The 18,110-nt window shown below is 43.3% G+C and overlaps 1 protein-coding gene across 24 annotated transcripts in view; it reads right to left on the bottom strand.

Moving 5' to 3' along the window:
* The window catches only part of EPB41L3 (erythrocyte membrane protein band 4.1 like 3), a 210,225-nt gene that overhangs the window by 12,933 nt on the left and 179,182 nt on the right, over positions 1–18,110 (bottom strand). For 8 of the 24 annotated variants that reach the window (XM_060311045.1, XM_060311041.1, XM_060311044.1 and 5 more), the window contains 6 exons: positions 17,318–17,493; positions 13,889–14,109; positions 9,618–10,178; positions 4,689–4,742; positions 1,756–1,791; positions 856–1,047 (listed from right to left, as the gene is read on the bottom strand). In XM_060311045.1, coding sequence (XP_060167028.1) covers positions 856–1,047; positions 1,756–1,791; positions 4,689–4,742; positions 9,618–10,178; positions 13,889–14,109; positions 17,318–17,493 — 1,240 coding nt within the window. The remainder of the gene's footprint in view (positions 1–855; positions 1,048–1,755; positions 1,792–4,688; positions 4,743–9,617; positions 10,179–13,888; positions 14,110–17,317; positions 17,494–18,110) is intronic. The other 16 variants (XM_060311064.1, XM_060311060.1, XM_060311050.1 and 13 more) reach the window with 7 other exon arrangements.

The raw sequence follows: 18,110 nt of genomic DNA on the forward strand, positions 1-18,110 counted from the left end.
TGTGGTCACTTTAGATAAACAGCTTTCAAGGGAAGAAAGAAGTTAATATTATGCTAGAAAGATGCCATTTTAAAAACTACTTCTTTTGAAAGACAGATAAAGTAAGATGATATGTAACAGCTGACAGTAAGATTAGTACCACTGCCACTGTGGGTCCCACACAATGGGAGCCTTGAAGTAACACCAGCTGAATCCACTATCTTGCTGTACATTTAAAGAGCGATTTCCTACATGGAAGACTTACTCAAAAAGACATTCTGGCCTTTACTTTCCCCATTAAAAACCAAATAAAAACTGATTATAAGTCATAATATAATATATATGTTTATATATATAAATCAGTTAAAATAAACAATTTTTAAAAATATATGTATATGCTATAAATAAAAATGAAATAAAAAACTGAGTATACCCGTAAAAACCTGGTGTAGTAGTCCCAGAGTAAAGTATGCCCTGAAATGTTATCAACTTCAGAACACTGTTTAGTCAAACATTAGACAATCTCAATAGGCATGCTCATCTTGCAACTGATGAGAAAGTCATGAATTTTCAAGGCATTTCTTAAAGTAGCGGAAGTACATTCAGAAAAACTGTTGGTTCATTAATACAGTAGGTCAATGTCTCCCAGCTGTGAATCTAGAATAAGCAGATCTGAACCAGAGTTTCCTTGTTCGTTCCAAAGCACCACGGGATGCGATTACTCACTCCTTGGCCACCTAACATCGTACTGGCTATACACAGACAAGGGGTGAGATTCTCTACTCAGAATCCTGCCACATCCTTTCCCTGCAGACCCTGCAGAGGAGCGAGGCTAGTGGACAGAAGACAAGTGCAACCCAAAGCCTGAATACCGACCTCTTCAGGTACCAGCGGCTCGATCATGGGTGCCTCGTCCTGCCGGGCGGCTAGTCGCACGGGGGAGGTGGAAAGCCTCTTTTCCCATTCGTTCGTGATGGCAGTGTCTGTGGAGGTTTCTAAAAAGGTTCTTTTCAGCTCACTAATATTGGTCTGATGTTTCATCAGGTCATCTTGGGTTTTATCTAGCTCCTATATTCAGAACATAAAGAATCCAACAGTCAACGTTTTATGTTTGTTTTCCTTTCTGCGTGCTCTCTCTCGTTTTAAAAGTTAGGTCATTATCTCATTAGTAGTCAAAATAAAAGAATTCTGATCAGGGCTCATGACACTACCACAAACACTCTGGTGAAAATGTGATATTTCCGAGGGAAAACAAAATCTAGTTCACGCAAGCATAAAAATCAAAAGTTTCAAAGGTCGACTGTTAACAGTGTAATTCACATGTAACCAGAGAATTAAAATAAATACACATGGAGGAAAGGGGATCTACGTCTAGGAGAGAGGAAGGAATCAGAGGAAGCTGAGAAGTCAACCGCACGTATTCACAGGTGAGGACACACCCTTCATGCATCATGGTACGAGCCCACAAGTTAAGCCACTAAAGGAAAACCAACACACACAAGCATGCACTGGTATATACCAATACCAACCTCTAACATAAGATTACTATGTTTGACATACACATTTTCACCCTTTATTCGCTTAATCAGACTATTCTGAAAAAAGTGGAGAAGAAAGGAAGGTAAGGGACATGATAGTCACATGAACAAGTGTCATCCTCCACACTGCACCAGCACACAGTCACCACCACGGAGCATGCTGCAAGATCTGGACACCACAGACAATGACTTATCACACGCTGGTTTCTGCTTTTGTGTTTGGTTTTGAATTTTCTACCTGTGCCTTGAGCTCTGCATCTTCCTCCTGGTCCGACTGCCAGCATCAAGAGAGAGTGGGAAATAAAGTCTTACCATGCCATCGACTCTAAGATGGAAGGATGGGTCTACATAAGCCAGCTACACGGGGGCGCTAGTTTGCTCTTATGTGAGAAGACATTTCTTTCTTATACATAAACCACAACGTTCTCACACACAAATTGTGAAGCTTAATAAGAAGACAGGAGCAAAAGATTCCTTGCCCCTTGGGTGTTTGACATTTTAACCCGGACACTTCCAAGCACGATGAGCCCACACGTGTGCTTGGGAGGACTTGGGAGGACAGCTAGGACTTGGCGGTCTGTCCTTAAAAGACGTTAGCAACGGTTCAGGAAGTGGGGGAAGCCGACATCGAAATTAAAATTCACAGAAACGGCTATGAATACCCAATGATGAGAGCTCCCTTGGAGTGTAGGAGTCCTCACAATAATCCTATGAGGTTAGCTATTATGATCCCCAGTTTGTAGACCAGAGAACTGAGGCACAAAGAACTTAACACAGAGGCTGGAGAACTGAGGCACAAAGAACTTAACACAGAGGTTCCCACATTAAAAAATTTCTTGGATCTTTGAATTTCTTGAACCCACCTACTTAAAAACAAATTTGGGAGAGGAGAGGGCTGATACGGATGGGGTAAGTGAGGAAATTAAATAGACTACCATCAACTACAAAAATCAACTATAAGACGTGGTCCAGAGTGAAATTATGGGTGACAAGTGGGTGATGCCAGAGCACATGGCCTTCAGCAAATGGATCACTTTGTCTGGGTCTCAATGGGGACCAGACTCTCTAACCTACACACCCCACCCTGCACTGCTGTTACACTGGCTCTGGAAAAAAGAGAAGGGGGAGCGTTTATAAGAAGCGTTAGAGGGCTGGAGGCATGCTGATTCTACAGAGGTGGTGGGTTCATAGCTCTTCATTTTATTTTTAAGCTTCATAACCTACCTATGTTATACGTCTTCGTTTGCATGCTTAAAATGTTGTATAACAAAGTTTAAAACTGCTAGAGAAATTTATAGTATTTCATTTTCTCATAGCTGAGTCATTTGTTTTTAACATCTTTATTGGAGTATAACTGCTTTACAATGCTGTGTTAGCTTCTGCTGTACAACAAAGTGAATCAGCTATATGTGTACATACATACCCTCCCTCTTGAGCCTCCCTCTCCCCCCCCCCGCCCCATCCCATCCCTCTAGGTCGTCACAGAGCACGAAGCACAAAGCTGACCTCCCTGTGCTATGCAGCAGCTTCCCATCAGCTACCTATTTTACACATGGTAGTGTATATATGTTAATGCTACTCCCTCCAATACCGTATATTAACGCATACGGATGGAATCTAGAAAAATGGTACTGATGAACCTAGTGGCAGGGCAGGAATAGAGACGTAGAGAATGGACTTGTGGACACGGGGAGGGGGAGGGGAGGAGAGGCTGGGACGAATTAAGAGAAATTTAAAGTAGTAGTAGTAAAATATTTTTCATTTACAGCATACCTTAGGATTACAATGAAATTTACTGAATGTATCAGTAGTTACATATAACTAATTCTTACAAAATTAAGATGCAATTGTTATATTTGGTATAGAAAATGATTACCCTATAATCAGTTTACATGTGACTGCTTAAAAGAACCAGTATGATAGTTTTACAGTATTATCTCTAAATTAAAAAATGATGACTTCCAAACTTTGAACTGAACTCTGGCATTTCCAAAGGAAGAAACAATTAAACTCCATTTTGAAATGTTTTTCTGAACATATTTTCAATGAAGTGATGTGTAGATACTACCTATAACATTTTTAGTTCTTCCTAAATACCCAACTAGAAAATATTGTTATGACTGGATAATGGAAAAAACAACCTAATGTTAAACACTATCACAAAGTAAAAAAAAAAATTCTGTTATTAGCACTTTAGGAAATGAACATCTTGACTTCCACTGCTATAGATAAATATTGTTTTTACAGAAATTTTAATTAGTTACTGGTAGAGAAGATTTAGAAAACAACGTAAGCCATACACATATTTAATGAACCCTAAAGAATTAACAAAGGATAAATAAGAGCATAGTATCACTGGTCAATGTGATAACTTTTTTTTCCAATAAAGTACTGACAGTAATTTGTTCATTTTCTTTTCCTTGGAACATTCATTTCTTTTGAGTGACCCAGACTACATCCAGGCTATGAAAAATGAGTTAAGAGAAGTAGTATAATGTTAACAAGCATTTTGACCATTTGGGATTTTAAATATATCTGTATCTAGTCAATAAGCTAATTACATAAATTGTACCACCCACCCCCAATTATGGCTATCATGCGTAAACATTTGGGATAAGGGAATACATTTAAAAAAATATACACACTACTGCATATAAAATAGATAACTAATAAGGACCTACTGTATAGCACAGGGAACTCTACTCAATACTCTGTAATAACCTATATGGGAAAAGAATCTAAAAAAGAGTGGATATATGTGTATGTATAACTGGTTCACTTTGCTGTACACCTGAAACTAACACAACACTGTAAATCAACTCTACTCCAATAAAAATTTTTAAAAAGGTATTACCAATTTAGCCAAGGGTTCTCAAAATGTGACCCTGAAATGGATAGAGTCACTGTCACCTGGGAACTTGTTAGAAATGCAAATTCTCCAGTCCTACCCCAGACCTTCTTCTGAATGTGAAACAGGAGGATGGGCACCTCCAGATGACTCTGATGCAGGCCAGAGTCTGAGAACCACTGGTCTAGGCAGCAGAATATATTTAACTCCTACTGTTAAAAGGAGAATTTCTCTCCACCCTAAAAGGCAATATGCAAAGTTCCTAAAGGCAGAACCAGCATTTTTGTTAGGCAACGGGCGGCACCCACAGTGACTGTACCAACCTCAGTGGCGGTGGTTTCCCCATCAGCCGCGGTGTCTGTGCGCTCACTGTCGGTCTGTGGATCACAGAGGTGATCAGGTTCCAGGAGGAAGGCAGGAAGAGAAAACAAACCATCTCGTCAAGCGGGCAAGCCTGGGGCCTACAGTTCAGTCCCTTTTTCTGTGATCTGTATCGCACTACCTTCCCAACAAGAATGCAGGTTCAAACAAAAGCCAAAGAAAGGCCAGAGCTAGGTTCCATCAGCAGAGACACTCAGAGGAAGACCAGAGGCACACGGCCTGCGTAACCACAGGACGTGTATTAGCCAAGCTGACATGTCTGCTGCCATGTCATTCTTTCCCCCATTTTTAACTGAAACCCCTAGAAAGAGCTCCTAGAAATGTTTAATGCAAATAAAATTGCTGTTTATATATTTTAAAAAAAATTCTAGGAATAGGTCACATTTGAAAAGTAACTTAACATGTCAATTTAAATAAAAAACTACTATTAACAGTCACTGGACTTTCAGCCCCTCATTTACACCATTTTGGTAATTTGCATCCATCTGAGACCATCAGGCTGTCTGCATTACCTTTTGATTATAAAAAGCACATGCCAGTGACTCACAGGCATATGTTTTATATATGAAAAATGTAACTCAATTCTCAAGTAGGATTGCTAACTAGATATTTTTTAAGACTATATGTTGTTTATTTCGTCCCACCCTCCAATAGAAAGAGGTATAGAGAAGTATGTAATTAAATATCTTGTTCCAAAATAAACATTCAAATGAAGCAAATAATAGTAATGAAAAATAAGGAGAGGAGGAAGGAGAGAGACATCTACTTGGACACAAATAAAACAAAGCACAGCATTTGACAGAGCCTAGGTTTTCAAGGGAGAATTACAATAGTAATTTCAAGACTGATTTTTAATCTGTTTTTATAGCGGTTTATGATTTACAACAAAAACTCTTTTTTCTCTGGAGGAGAGATGAGCCACAGCCATTGAAATTGGGACATCTCAACGTCCTATATAATATTACCTGACTTTCCCTTCTCAACTCTCAAACTAGTCATTATTAAAAGTCCTTCGAGCAAAGTTGTGCGATTAGTAATTTGTCAACAAAAATCCATACTGGGGGCTGTAAGGTTGTGAATCTGTCTCTTAAAATAATCTCTCATTGCAAAGACCATGGATTACCAGCGGGAGGGCTGAGACAGTGCTCTTTATGTCTACATGACTCTGGCTGGGTTGAATTCTTGATCCTCTCCCAAACTTTCCTTTTCTATATTCCTAAAGGAAAAGGAGTTGGAACTCATGCTTGGCCTGTGCACCTGAGGTCTCCATCCTGGCAGACCTGTGCCTAAGAGGGAAATCCTTTTCAGTAGGTTGGTAAAGAAAGCATGCTGAGAGCTTTCATGACCCGACCACCTTGGCAACACCTGGAAGGGGGTGGCTATTAATTTTCTTATCAGGGTGATCACTGCTAGGGCATTAGCATGGCTTCACCAACTGACAGTCTAGGGCAAGGCCAGTTTGATTTAGGAAGAGAAGCAGGTGACTGTTCAAGGGTATGGGATAACCCGAGGAAACCTCAGGCTTTCAAGAACCAGTAAGAACGACTTGGGCTCAGTGCGCTAACTAGTTGTGTCAAAGGCCTCGAAAGTTCTTGAAAGTTTTTCTCCTCCTACTTTGATTATTTCCCTTATGGCTTTAGAATTCACTTCAGCAGCTTTCCAGGCATCTTGGCACTGGAATTACCGCCATGGTTAAGAATGAGGGGGTCTCAGGACAGACTGACATCAGCTCAAATCCTTGCTATTTATTTAACTCTGTGGCACAGGGGGCAGGTTTCATATTTTAATCCCAATTTCCTTCTTGGAAAATGGGGAAAACCATAGCCCTAACTGTATCAGGTAACAGATACTAAGTCTTTATGTGATGCCTGACACATACACACAGCTAAAAATGCCTATAAAAATCATAAATATTGATAGCAAAACATTATTTCCTAAGTATTGCTATTATTTTTCCTAGCTATACACAAATAAATAGCAGCTTAGGCCATATCTAAACTCCCTCAATCCCCTACTCAGCACCTAGTCAGTCAGTCATTCAACAAACATAATGCCTGATCAATATACAGTTAATGACTGAAGTCTTAAAGGCTGAATAAAGCAGCTTTGATAGCAACTTTTATTTATATAATATCCTATGTCTAAGAAAAACTGCAAAACGTATGGCATGCCATGGACTATCATATAATGTGTTTACACCATCTAAAACGTTAAATCAAGTGATCAATCTTTTCCTCTAGACTTCATCCACCTCCTTTCTTGGTATTATCAAAAAATTCTTCACAAGTTGACACATAATTACGGTGAGCTAAATTCATCTTACGTCTCTGGACAGATGTCGATGATTTAGCATTCGGCCCCTCCTTATCTGACCAAAATTCTAGAAGGACAAATGAAAAAAAAAAAAAAAGCTAACAGCTCTGTAGTTTGAAATGATTACAGCTCTCTGCACTGGGTTTCACTCTTGAGAAGGGCTGGGACTAATTAAGCCACTACCACACGTGACAGATGTAAGCAGTGATGATAAAATATTTAAAAAGAATTAGAGTCATTAGTGATTTTGCAAAACCAAACTGACGGAGCTGAACCGTATGTTACAGAGTCACCCGGTTTAGCTGCCAAAGCGCTTGAGGCCCAGGGACTAAAACAGGCCGTGTCAACAAATGGCGCGTGTTTTTTGTTTTGTTTTTTTTTTTACCTGAATGACCTACATCTGAGTTCTCTAGCTCAGCTTGAACCAGAGCTCACAGCTCTTAACACTTGGGGTTGAGACGACATTGAACAGATGGCCAAATACAAAGTCATGTGGCAGGAGAGCCGTCATGGGTGACCGAGGCTGGAGCGGAGGACAAGAAAGGCCGCCTCGGCCAGAGCTGGTTCACGGTCTCAGAGGAGGGTTTACATGTGGGGAACACCAGCCACGCGGCCTCCAGCTTGCGAGGAGTAACTGCTGTGATTTGTTTTGCTGATGTAATGCAGACATGCCCAAGTTGAACATTAATTTTCATGCACTGATTACAACAAGATGTACACCCTGGATTAGGCACAAGATCTGTGTGGTTTGCTACATAAAAGTTCAGTTATTTAAAATGCAGAGAAACATAAAATGGCAATCTTTTCGCCTTCTGTTAGCTTGATGCCTAGCTCCACTGCTAAAGGAACAAAGATGAGCAGGTTGGAAACCAGCTAATATTATAAACAGTTTTTGTAGATAATACTGCGTTCGTCATAACTGTAGGTTTGGACCTACGTTATTTGATTATGTTGCTACTATGAGAAACGGTGATATTCAAACCTAGGATTTAGAGTGGTTTTTCTCTTAAAATATTTTCCACGTACGAAAATAGTTACACATAGATAGATTTGGAGCTAAGTCACAAAGGATCCAAGAACCTTGCAAAGGGCTCTTAGGCAACATCAAATTGAAAAGCCTAAACTTTTCTTGGGAACGTCTTGGAGACCATTCCCACTTCTTTCCTGCTGCTGCAAAGAAACAGTCATAATACCACTAAATATAGATACGTACCTCACAATGCTATCTACTCACAGGTGCAGCTCGGATTACCATTTCTAGCTGAGCATAGGACTGAATAGACTTTCCTCTTTTAGTGCTGCTTTGACTTTGCGATTTTCTTTTTGAATGCTAGGTGTATTGGGTTTGGCTCCTGACACAAAACCCTCCAGAACTGCTGGAGGAGCGGGGGGCAGGCGTAGGCAGGAGGGTGGGTGTCAGCCAAGGGCCTGTTGGCACTTCTGTTCTTTTTCCCTGCGTTCTATTTAAAGGCTGCACAGAGGGAAACCGCTGGGCTCTTCACAGGGTAATGGAGTGGAGGGAATGGGGAGCAATTAAGAGGAAACACTACCTGCTAGGATGTCACCTCCCCCAATGGCTCGGATGAGGGACGGGGGACTGACAGGCAGCCTGCTTTCACGGATGGAGGCTGAAGGCTCAAGTCCTTTCCTGGTCGCTAGCCGCAGAGGCCCATCCAGCTTCCCCAGCCTCACGCCGGAACTGAGAGAATGGGTGCCGCCCACACATGCCTTGGCATTGCTCGTGTTCATGAAATCTCAGCCCATTTTTACAGCGTGTGGAAACCTAACAGGAGTCTTTCCTGATTGTGTTTGGAAACTGCTGTTTTCAACTGCCGCTCTTTCTGGTCCTGTTTCTGGCCCTGCCAATGACCAATGTCACGGAGCGTTTTAAACTGCTCAAGCCCCTCTTTCTGACCCAACACACCCACGGGATCGGGCTCCCCTCATGGAGTAACAATGACGGTCTGGTAATGACAATCAAAGAGCAGCGGGGGCATTTCAGATCTCCAGGGAGGAGAGGGAGGCATTTACAGTCTTGGAGAGCTGCCCCGAGGGTGGTGGTGCACCTCGACGGCGGTGCTCTCTACCGCCGCGCCCTGAGCATCTTTACCTGGTGCGTATCACCACTGTGCGTCATTACAGCAGGGTACATTTTGGTAACTTGCCGCCAATCTAGTTGAAAGTTACTCATCCGTCTTCTGTGTCATTCCCTTTATTGAATGAGAACTGAACAGAGCCTTTAAGTCGACCCTGAGTTCTTACGGAGCTAACGGGTTATTTATTTACAATTGGCTCACGGCTGAGTCCTTCCCCACCCGCTGGAGTCGGTGGGCTGGCAGTACGGTTCCGGGCCGGGCTCAGCCTGCTGCATCCACATGGTGTTGTGCCTAACCCCGGGGCCGGGTCGCACCCCCTGCACACAAAACCTCTGCACAGATTGGCACAGACGATAAATGAGGCTCTGAAAGTAGGACCACTATCGCAGCAGCCGTCTGAGACTGTTTCGGACCGCGGCCCCGAGCACGACAGGGACGTGTGTTCTATGCCGCGGTACACACCTCTTCCTCTGAACTGTCACTCGGGTCATTGTCTAGTGAGGCACTCAAGGAGGCCGCCTTGGGCTCCAGGCAGCAGAGGCACAGAGCCAGAGGGAAGGAGAGAGTGAGGGCGTATGGCACTGAGAAGGAGGCGGAGAGCAGGAAGAAGAAGATGAAGAGCACGCAGGGCACCAGAGAGGGCGAGCGGATGGGGAGGTAATGCCGCAAGCTCTGGGGCAGGAGGTGGCTCTCGGAAAGGTTGGGGAAGGACAGGTAGCCATCGTCATCCAGGAGAGAGGGGAAAGACTCGGGGAGTTGCAAGGAGAAGGAAAACAGCGTGGCCCCTCTGCCCGGCCGCTGTTTGCAGCTAAAAGCCACATCATGGTCCCCCACGGGCTTCCCTCGGCCATCAGAGTCCGAGGCGGGCTCCCCGTGCAGGTGCCCGGGGTCTCTGGCCGGCTCGACCCCCGGCGGGGGGTGCCCGTTCTCCTTACACCTCCTGCGGAGCCCTGTGGGAGATGCAGGGGGAGAGCGGGCTGATGGGGGGGAGGGGGGACATGAGTCAGTGCCAAGCCCGGGTGACTGATGTGAGAGAGACAGCGAGAGAGACAGAAAGCAGCGAACAGAGGTGCAAAAGGACAAAAAGAAAACTGCAATTAGTTAATTTTCTTATGGGTACCGAGAAAAAAGTCGTCAAACAAGAATTTCAGCACTAGGGTTGCTGGTGAATTTTAAAGTATTCAAGCGGCATGCCAACGCTGCCACGAATGGCCATCGTCTTCCCATTAGACCCTCAAGTCAAACACAGGGTGGGCTTGAAAAAAAAATCAGAACCGAAGATATCTGTGGGTAATCTCAATGACTACGTTTCATATGATCCAAAACTTCTGTTTAGACCAACAACTCTAGAAATTTTTAGGATGCTGAGAGCAAATGTAACTCTCTGATAACTTAAAACCAAGACTTTCAATAACTTCTCCTAATCTCCAGCGACCAGATCTGTTACTAGGGTTCAGTTAGATTAAAATGACAATGAATCCAATTTTAGATTATTAAAACCAAAATCTCTAGCATTACTTTTCCTTGGTTAGTCAGTCATAGCCAAAGCAGGTGGGTTTCCAAATCACCAAGTTTCTGACCCCACTCCTACCCATAAGCAGCTCCAATTAGGGAATTCCACAGTGAACGCCGCAGGAACCTTACCTCTCCATAAAGCACCGAGGCTCTTCTGAAAACGACTATGTTGGCCCCTTACCCATGATGTACACGGGGGAGCTTAAAGAAGGGTTTCAAACAAGCCAACTAGCAAAAAAGAACGTGTTTTCTTGTGATGTGGTTTACCAGCACTTACTTTGTATTACTTGTGGTCCGTAAATAATAGAAAGATACAATTTCCCCACCTTCCGGTTTTTCTTAGAGGAGCCGTAGGCTTAAGCCGCCTGGTTTGAGTCCTTAAGGGGACGATCAAGGCAGGCAACCCCACAATAGTGCTCCTGGGGAGGGGCATGCAGGCTTGTGCAGGGCAAGTAAGGTTCTTTACACCCTTCCTGGTCCCCGCAGTCTCCGTGACCACAGCCAGCTTTCTCTGCAGGTGGTGGAGGGATGCTGAGCGAGAGGGGTGGAAGAGACAAGCAAATGCCAAACAGGACCCAGGGCCAGCGTGGAAGCTGCTATAGCCGAGTTCAAGACAAGGTCACCTGGAGCCTGAAGATGACTGAACTTCTGCTCGCGTGTGTGTGTGTGTGTGTGTGTGTGTGTGTGTGTGTGTGTACTCACATGCGTGTTTCTGCCTAGTGTCCTGAGAGCATGGACATTATCTGGTCTGCTTTGTGACAGTAATCCAACCCTGACTTGGTAAATATAGAGACAGAGGGTAAGAAAATGCACAAATAAAATTATATCATGGATCTAGTAGAATGTAGAAGTGTCTCTTTTTCGGTATCAGACAAGTATGTCTTTTCCTAATACTCACATCTGACATTAAACACTGTGTCTTAAACAAGACGCTGCACAAATCTCACTGAGCTGAGAATAATGTACAAGTTACAAGCTGCCTTCTGCCCGTGGAGGCTGCCCCGTCACCTGGGGTGATCGTGAGTGGGGAAACACACCTCCTCTCAAAGGAATCTAGGGACCAGTCGCTTAAGAGCTATTTTCAGTAATACATTTTCATCTTGGTTAAAAAATAAGCGCCCTCTACGTTACTTTTTGAAGACAGAGAAGAATGAAATGACGGCTTAATCTTCCATGTTGCTGATTAGAGTGGTTTTTAGAGCGGCTTTTTTTAAAAAAATTAATTTTATTTATTTATTTTTTGGCTGTGTTGGGTCTTCGTTGTTACGCCAGGCTTTCTCTAGTAGTGGTGCGCGGGCTTCTCATCGCGGTGGCTTCCCTTGTTGCACAGCATGGGCTCTAGGCACGCGGGCTCCAGCAGTTGTGGCACGCGGGCTCAGTAGTTGTGGCTCATGGGCTCTAGAGCACAGGCTCAGTAGTTGTAGCTCACGGGCTTAGTTGCTCCGCGGCACGTGGGATCTTCCCGGACCAGGGCTTGAACCTGCGTCCCCTGCATTGGCAGGCAGATTCTTAACCACTGTGCCACCAGGGAAGCCCTAGAGTGGTTTTTAAAGACAGCTTTGCAGCGGGGGAGATGTAGACAGCCCTTCAGCTCCTTCAGCACAAGGCCTCAGCCACGACCTCTCAGAAGGCATCAGGGTCACAGTGCTGGCTTCTCAGAGGCTCCGACTCTAAGAGAACAGTCTTCTTGGTCTTTCTAATCTCCCATGGCATAAAAGGCACCCAGTGATGCTGGCTTAGGGCTCCATCTCATGTAAACAAATTGCTGATCTTTTAAAATCAAACAAAGTGGGAGTGGAGCGTTTATGGAGCAAACGACAAGTCATTTACTTTTATGGGGCACTTAATCATATTTACACAGCCCTCAGAATGGAGTGTTGGCCTGGGCGACTTTCAGAAATCATGGGACACATTGGCTTTTCAAGTATATCATCTTCTGATCGTGACCTAGTTAGAACCCGCCTTAAACGAAACGAGTGTAAAAACAAAATTCAGAACAAAGCGCATTTTAACAGCAAAAGTGATCCAAATATCCTTCCATTATGTCCTATCCTGTTTTTATTTTTGTGTTTGGCAAATAAATAATCTTACCCTAAAAAAGGATGATGGATTGGGTCATTGGGATAGTCTAACATAAACAGAATGATGATACGTTTGCCAATCTGCCCATTTAGAGGTCACTGTTAAATTCTTATCCAAAGGAGCATTTTTCTACAGAGCCCCAGCTGATTCTCTGCCCCGTACTCTGCATTTGAAGAGCCCACGTGCAAAAGAGCACTTCTGAATCAAATTTACCTAAGTTTTAGCATAACCTCTAAGTTATACGGCATTTTTATTCTGCTGTTTCCTTTCACTCTGTACTCTGTACATTCCAAGACCCACTCTTGTTTTTCCATTATTATTATGTATAAACCTCCCGGCATGTTCTTTGACTTTTAGGGAGCTGCTCTGCGACATACAAAATCCCGAACCAGAAGCAGGTTGTCTACATGTTTTTTGACTTTCATTTTCCTGGAAAGTTGCTTTATAGTGATGGACCTCCAGAAATAAACATAATATTTAAAAATAAATTGACTTTTGGATGAAATGAAGTGACCAAGTTCAATGAATAAAACACCCTGGAAAAATTACTGCCAAGTTCGCCCTCCGTCTTCCCTTGCAAACTTTGGCCTTAATATCCCTTTTCCAAAACACATCCACTGGCTACTCTGATGGTTAGGTTAAGATGATAAGACTGAGAGAGAGAAACAGTGGAAACAGTGTGTAAGTATGCAGGCTGTGGTCACTCAGCTACCGGCGGTCAGAAGAAGGGCAAAGCAGTTACTGTGCATGTAGACAAATACACAGCCCTGGGTAGGAGGATGGGGCCAGAAACAAAGAAAACAGCTTTAGTGACAGTTCTGAATTGTGAGCCCAAACAGAAAAGTGTAATTCACTACCAAACGTATTTCTAAGATCTACAGACAGGACAGCTGTCCTGAAAGTCTCACGTAGCACCTCAGTTGTTCAATAAGAATTTCCCGAAAGTTAGAAAGGGCTTTTGCAGAGGAAAAGTGTTGACAGAGGACATACTAATTTAAAAGTTGACAACATGAAGGTGACTAATGCTGAGATACGAATTAGCCTAAGTCTTATTCACATTCCTGGCTTACGTCCTCAGTCTTATTCAGGAGTTCTTTAGAGAGTGCACAGGTCGGGGAGACAGCGGGGAGATGTACCTTTCCCTCGGGCCGTACGGCAGCGACGGGTGTGGCTTCCTCGGCCTTTTGCCGTCTGTCGTCTTCCTCGCCCCGCTCCTCCTCTGCCTTTTTCTCCGGAGTCACAGTGGTGATCAAGTTGGTCTGAGAGATGCCCTTTGTTGTCATGTACTGGCCAGTACCAACCTCTGCAGCAGACACAGAATCCTTCATGTATATTTCATGGTTTTCATTCACTGATGCTAAAAGCAAATACAATTGGAGAAATAAAGACCAAAACAGTTAAGTCAGAAGACAGACGGACACCACCGATTGCTCCCGTTACAGCAAAAATCCCCCCATAAAATACCAGGTTCCTCTTCAAAAGACAGGTCAGCCCTGCAGGTACTCTCATCTAAGCAACGCCACAGATTCATCCTTCTGTTGTCACCCATAACTGCGTTTAAGTGTGATTTCAATGCTCGTCTCTCAAAGCCACCAGAATAATTTCCATCCACTTCTCAGGCTCTCTGGTGAGGACGTGTGTGAGGGTGGAGGTGAGAGGAAGGATGGGGGGCTGAGTGCCACCGAGGCTGTTACCCACAGAGTAACTGGCGGGGCACCAGCACCAGACACTTGGGGCAAGTTCCACAACTAACAGTAGACAGACAACTGCCCTAGTGCACTTGACTTTAAACAGAGCTTTGCAAGTGCCACTCATTAAGGAGCACTGAAATGTTTTTTTTTAATTATTATTACTATTACTACCACTATTAGTGCTTGGAAAGTCTATCACTTCTACAATATAAAAGCTACATAAGTAATAATGAAAAGTAACCAGTTACTGGGCAGAGATTATAGAATTCAGATGGTAACTCTGTTCAACTGAAGTGCAGAAATGTTTTAATTTCTACTGTGCTTTAAAAAGACTACCACGATATGCATACATTCATTCATCTCTAGTATTTTGGGAAAACAAGACAAACACTGCTAATGAAATTCATGCAAGTGCAAAGCACGCAAACGTAAGAGAGAACACCCAGCCTTTCGTCCCAGCTAAAATGTCTCAGTGAAAGAGATGCTTAATTTAGTTAGACTTTTGAAATTTGGTACTCATTCTTTTAGGTTTTAGGTACCATAAAATTTACTGAAATTTAGAAAGGCTGCTTTTCAAATCGTAGGCAAAATTTAATCTGCTTTCATATTTTAGGAAGTTTAAAACATAAATGTAAGAAAAAGCTCTGAAATCCTTTGAATAATGAACCGTTTTACTAAAATACCTTCACTAAGATATTTTACATCTCTTACTGATGATGAAAAAGCTCATATGAGACACAGTTTCCTAAAAGGCTTGTTAGGCTGTTCTAACAGACGATGCAACCTTGCAAAAAGCAGTTTCTATTCCAACATGCAGCCATGGCCCCCCCGAGCAGCAGCTCAGAAAACATACGAGAATTGGCAGGACCCCAAGGAGTGAGAGACAACACATACTAACATCACTTTGGGGCAGGGAGAAAGAGACAGCATGGAATTAGTACATTGATTTCACAATTGTCTTCTGTCTTCTCAGCAATCATTATCACACAGAAGGTCACAAGGAAAACAACATTCACAACAAGTGTGTCCCCTTGGGTTCACATCGCAGGACAGAGTGGATGACATCCGGAAAAAAAAGCTGTGATTCCACACAAGCTCCTCCAGCACTGACTTAGAGAACACACACCAGTTTACACAGACTCTTCAAGGAAGAGGAGATGAGGCGCCGCCAAAAGAAAGTCATTGTCAATGTGAATTTTCCAGTATCTTAATCTGACTCAAAATGGTCCTAATAAACAGTTTTCCCCAAAAGTTTGGCTCTCAGAGATTCTAAAAACGGGACATTGTTATAGAAGGTAGAGAATGGTAAGACTGACTTCCTAGGCCAGCTCACAAAAGCCTAAAGAATGATTATCAATATACCTACTGAGATCATTATGATTACATCTGTAACAAGACTGCTTTCACCTACGTCTTATTCACTCTTCGCAACAACCTGTCAGAGGTGGCCTCGATCCCACCTTACAGATGACGACTAAAGCTGGGACCTGCAGACAGTACTTCATCCACCCACCGCTGTACAGAGAGACGGTCTGGACATCGGTCTGAACTTATCTACCTACGCTAGGCGAGCATTCTTCCCACTTCGGTAATATAATTTATAACAACGATACAGCACTAATAACACAATTTTTACTTCCTCTAAGTATCCCTTTGGGACAGTAAAGTCTTCTAAATCCGGCGATCCAGGGAGTTCACTTCCCTACAAGCCACATCGGGGTTTGGCCAAATGGAAGGAAGAACTGAGGCTCCATGGTGAGTGGGCAGCAAAAAAGGCCAGGAGGGAGGTGATACCAGGCACCTGTAACTTTTATTTGTTTCTATTTATGCTTTTGCTTATTATTAAAACTGTACACATGCTAGAAACTTCTCTTTTTATGTGCCCAGGATAAGTCTCCTATAAAACATCTCACCCCCAAGGAGCTCTGGATTAGGAGGCAGAGGTCTGGCCACAGTCGTGCCCTGGTGTCTGGGGGGAATGGTTCTGGGGCCCCTGTGGATAACCAAAACCCACGGATGCTCAAGTCCCTTACACAAAACGGTGTACGTCGTACAATGAATACAGTTGGCCCTCGGTGTCTGTGGGTTTCACATCTACGGATATAGAGGTTCCGACTTTCCTACAGCTGCCATGTCTTGGAGCAGAAAGTACATCTGCATGTACCTCTGGACAGCCACAGAAGACTGCTCCACAAAACAAAAGCCTGCAAAAACCTCACTACTATGCCTTAAAAATGCTACTTAAGTGATGCAGTGACTCTCTCCCTGTGGTACTCACACATCTGACTTCACGGTACAGAATATTTACACAGCAACGCTCTCCCAGTCCAGCTGGTGTAGTAATTAATATTAACCAGGACAATTTCCTTAGAGCCCTTTGCTCTGTTATTTGAATGTCATCCTTTCTATCAGCTATTATTCACTGACTGATAAAAGTCACGTTCTATTCATAACATTTTTAAAGAAACAGAGATAAATCTAATGCACAGTTTTCTTTCGGAAACAAATCATCTAAAACCAACCTGATAATCATTTACCATCTGCTGAAAAGAGAAACAAATTACTTACAAGTATGTGATTGCTATATTTAGAATGAGAGCACCCTTCTCCAAATTCAGGGTGCCAGCTTATGAAAGCCACTTCATTCCCCAAGTACCATTCTTTTGTGTGATTTTATATAAACCCACCAAGAACAGACATAGGACTCCCACAGGCACCTTTTCTGGGGGGTTGGTTAAAATGTGCCACTCAGCCGAAGAGCAACGAGTGCTCTTCCTTTCATGCGATCGCAGAGCACCTGTGTCCATCAAAGGCTCGCGATGGTTTCTCGCTGCTCGGTAGCCACTAGCAATCATTAAGGGGAGCAGTGCCTACCTCCGTCCAAGCTGCGAGACATGGTATAACGTTTGCTGGACGAACGCTCGAAGTAAGGGGCCGGGCGGTCTATCAGTGCACTAGCTCTCCTGGTTTGGGCTTGTGTTCTGCCACTGTAACGAAACTTGGACCCCAAGGTAAGGAACTTCTTTGGAGGTGCTTCTGGTAACAACAGTCTGGAGATATTAAAGGAAAAACATCAGCAAGACTATTAAGCCACATACTAAGAAGGCTAACTTATCACTCTGTTCTGAAAGGTAAAGTGCTTTGTGTACTCAGGGTTGAACCCCCAACCTGCCATTCAGTGAACCTGGTTTTATAAGGAAAAAAAAATCACTTCACACAGTGTATATCAACTAGGGATGTTGTAGAGAGGCTAGAAGCACAACAGGGGTGGAGCTGGACTAGGTGAATTTGAACATCCTATGGAACTGGAGAGTCTGTGGTTCTACAAACCCAGAGAGCAATTAAGTAGGGGATGTTAGTGAAGAACAGTGACCATTTATTACTTTGTAGACACAAATCTGAGGGCTTTAGTACTTACTGGATGTGGGCAAAGGGGTGCATGGTATTGAAAAGCTACTGAAAGAGTAAGGAAGGGATTGGACATCTGAAGTGGATGTTCTAGAAAAATAATGAAAAACCTCTCAAGATAATGAAGGGGAGATGAGACAGATAAGTATCCAACAAATTAAGGAAAATCCTTCAAATTTCGTCGAAGTTCTTTTAGGATTTATCAAGAAATCTGGCGGCAACGAACTTGAAGGAATAGAAAGGATCTTGTGGTCACATT

This window comes from Globicephala melas, chromosome 13, assembly GCF_963455315.2.
Source record: "Globicephala melas chromosome 13, mGloMel1.2, whole genome shotgun sequence".
Lineage (NCBI taxonomy): Eukaryota > Metazoa > Chordata > Mammalia > Artiodactyla > Delphinidae > Globicephala > Globicephala melas.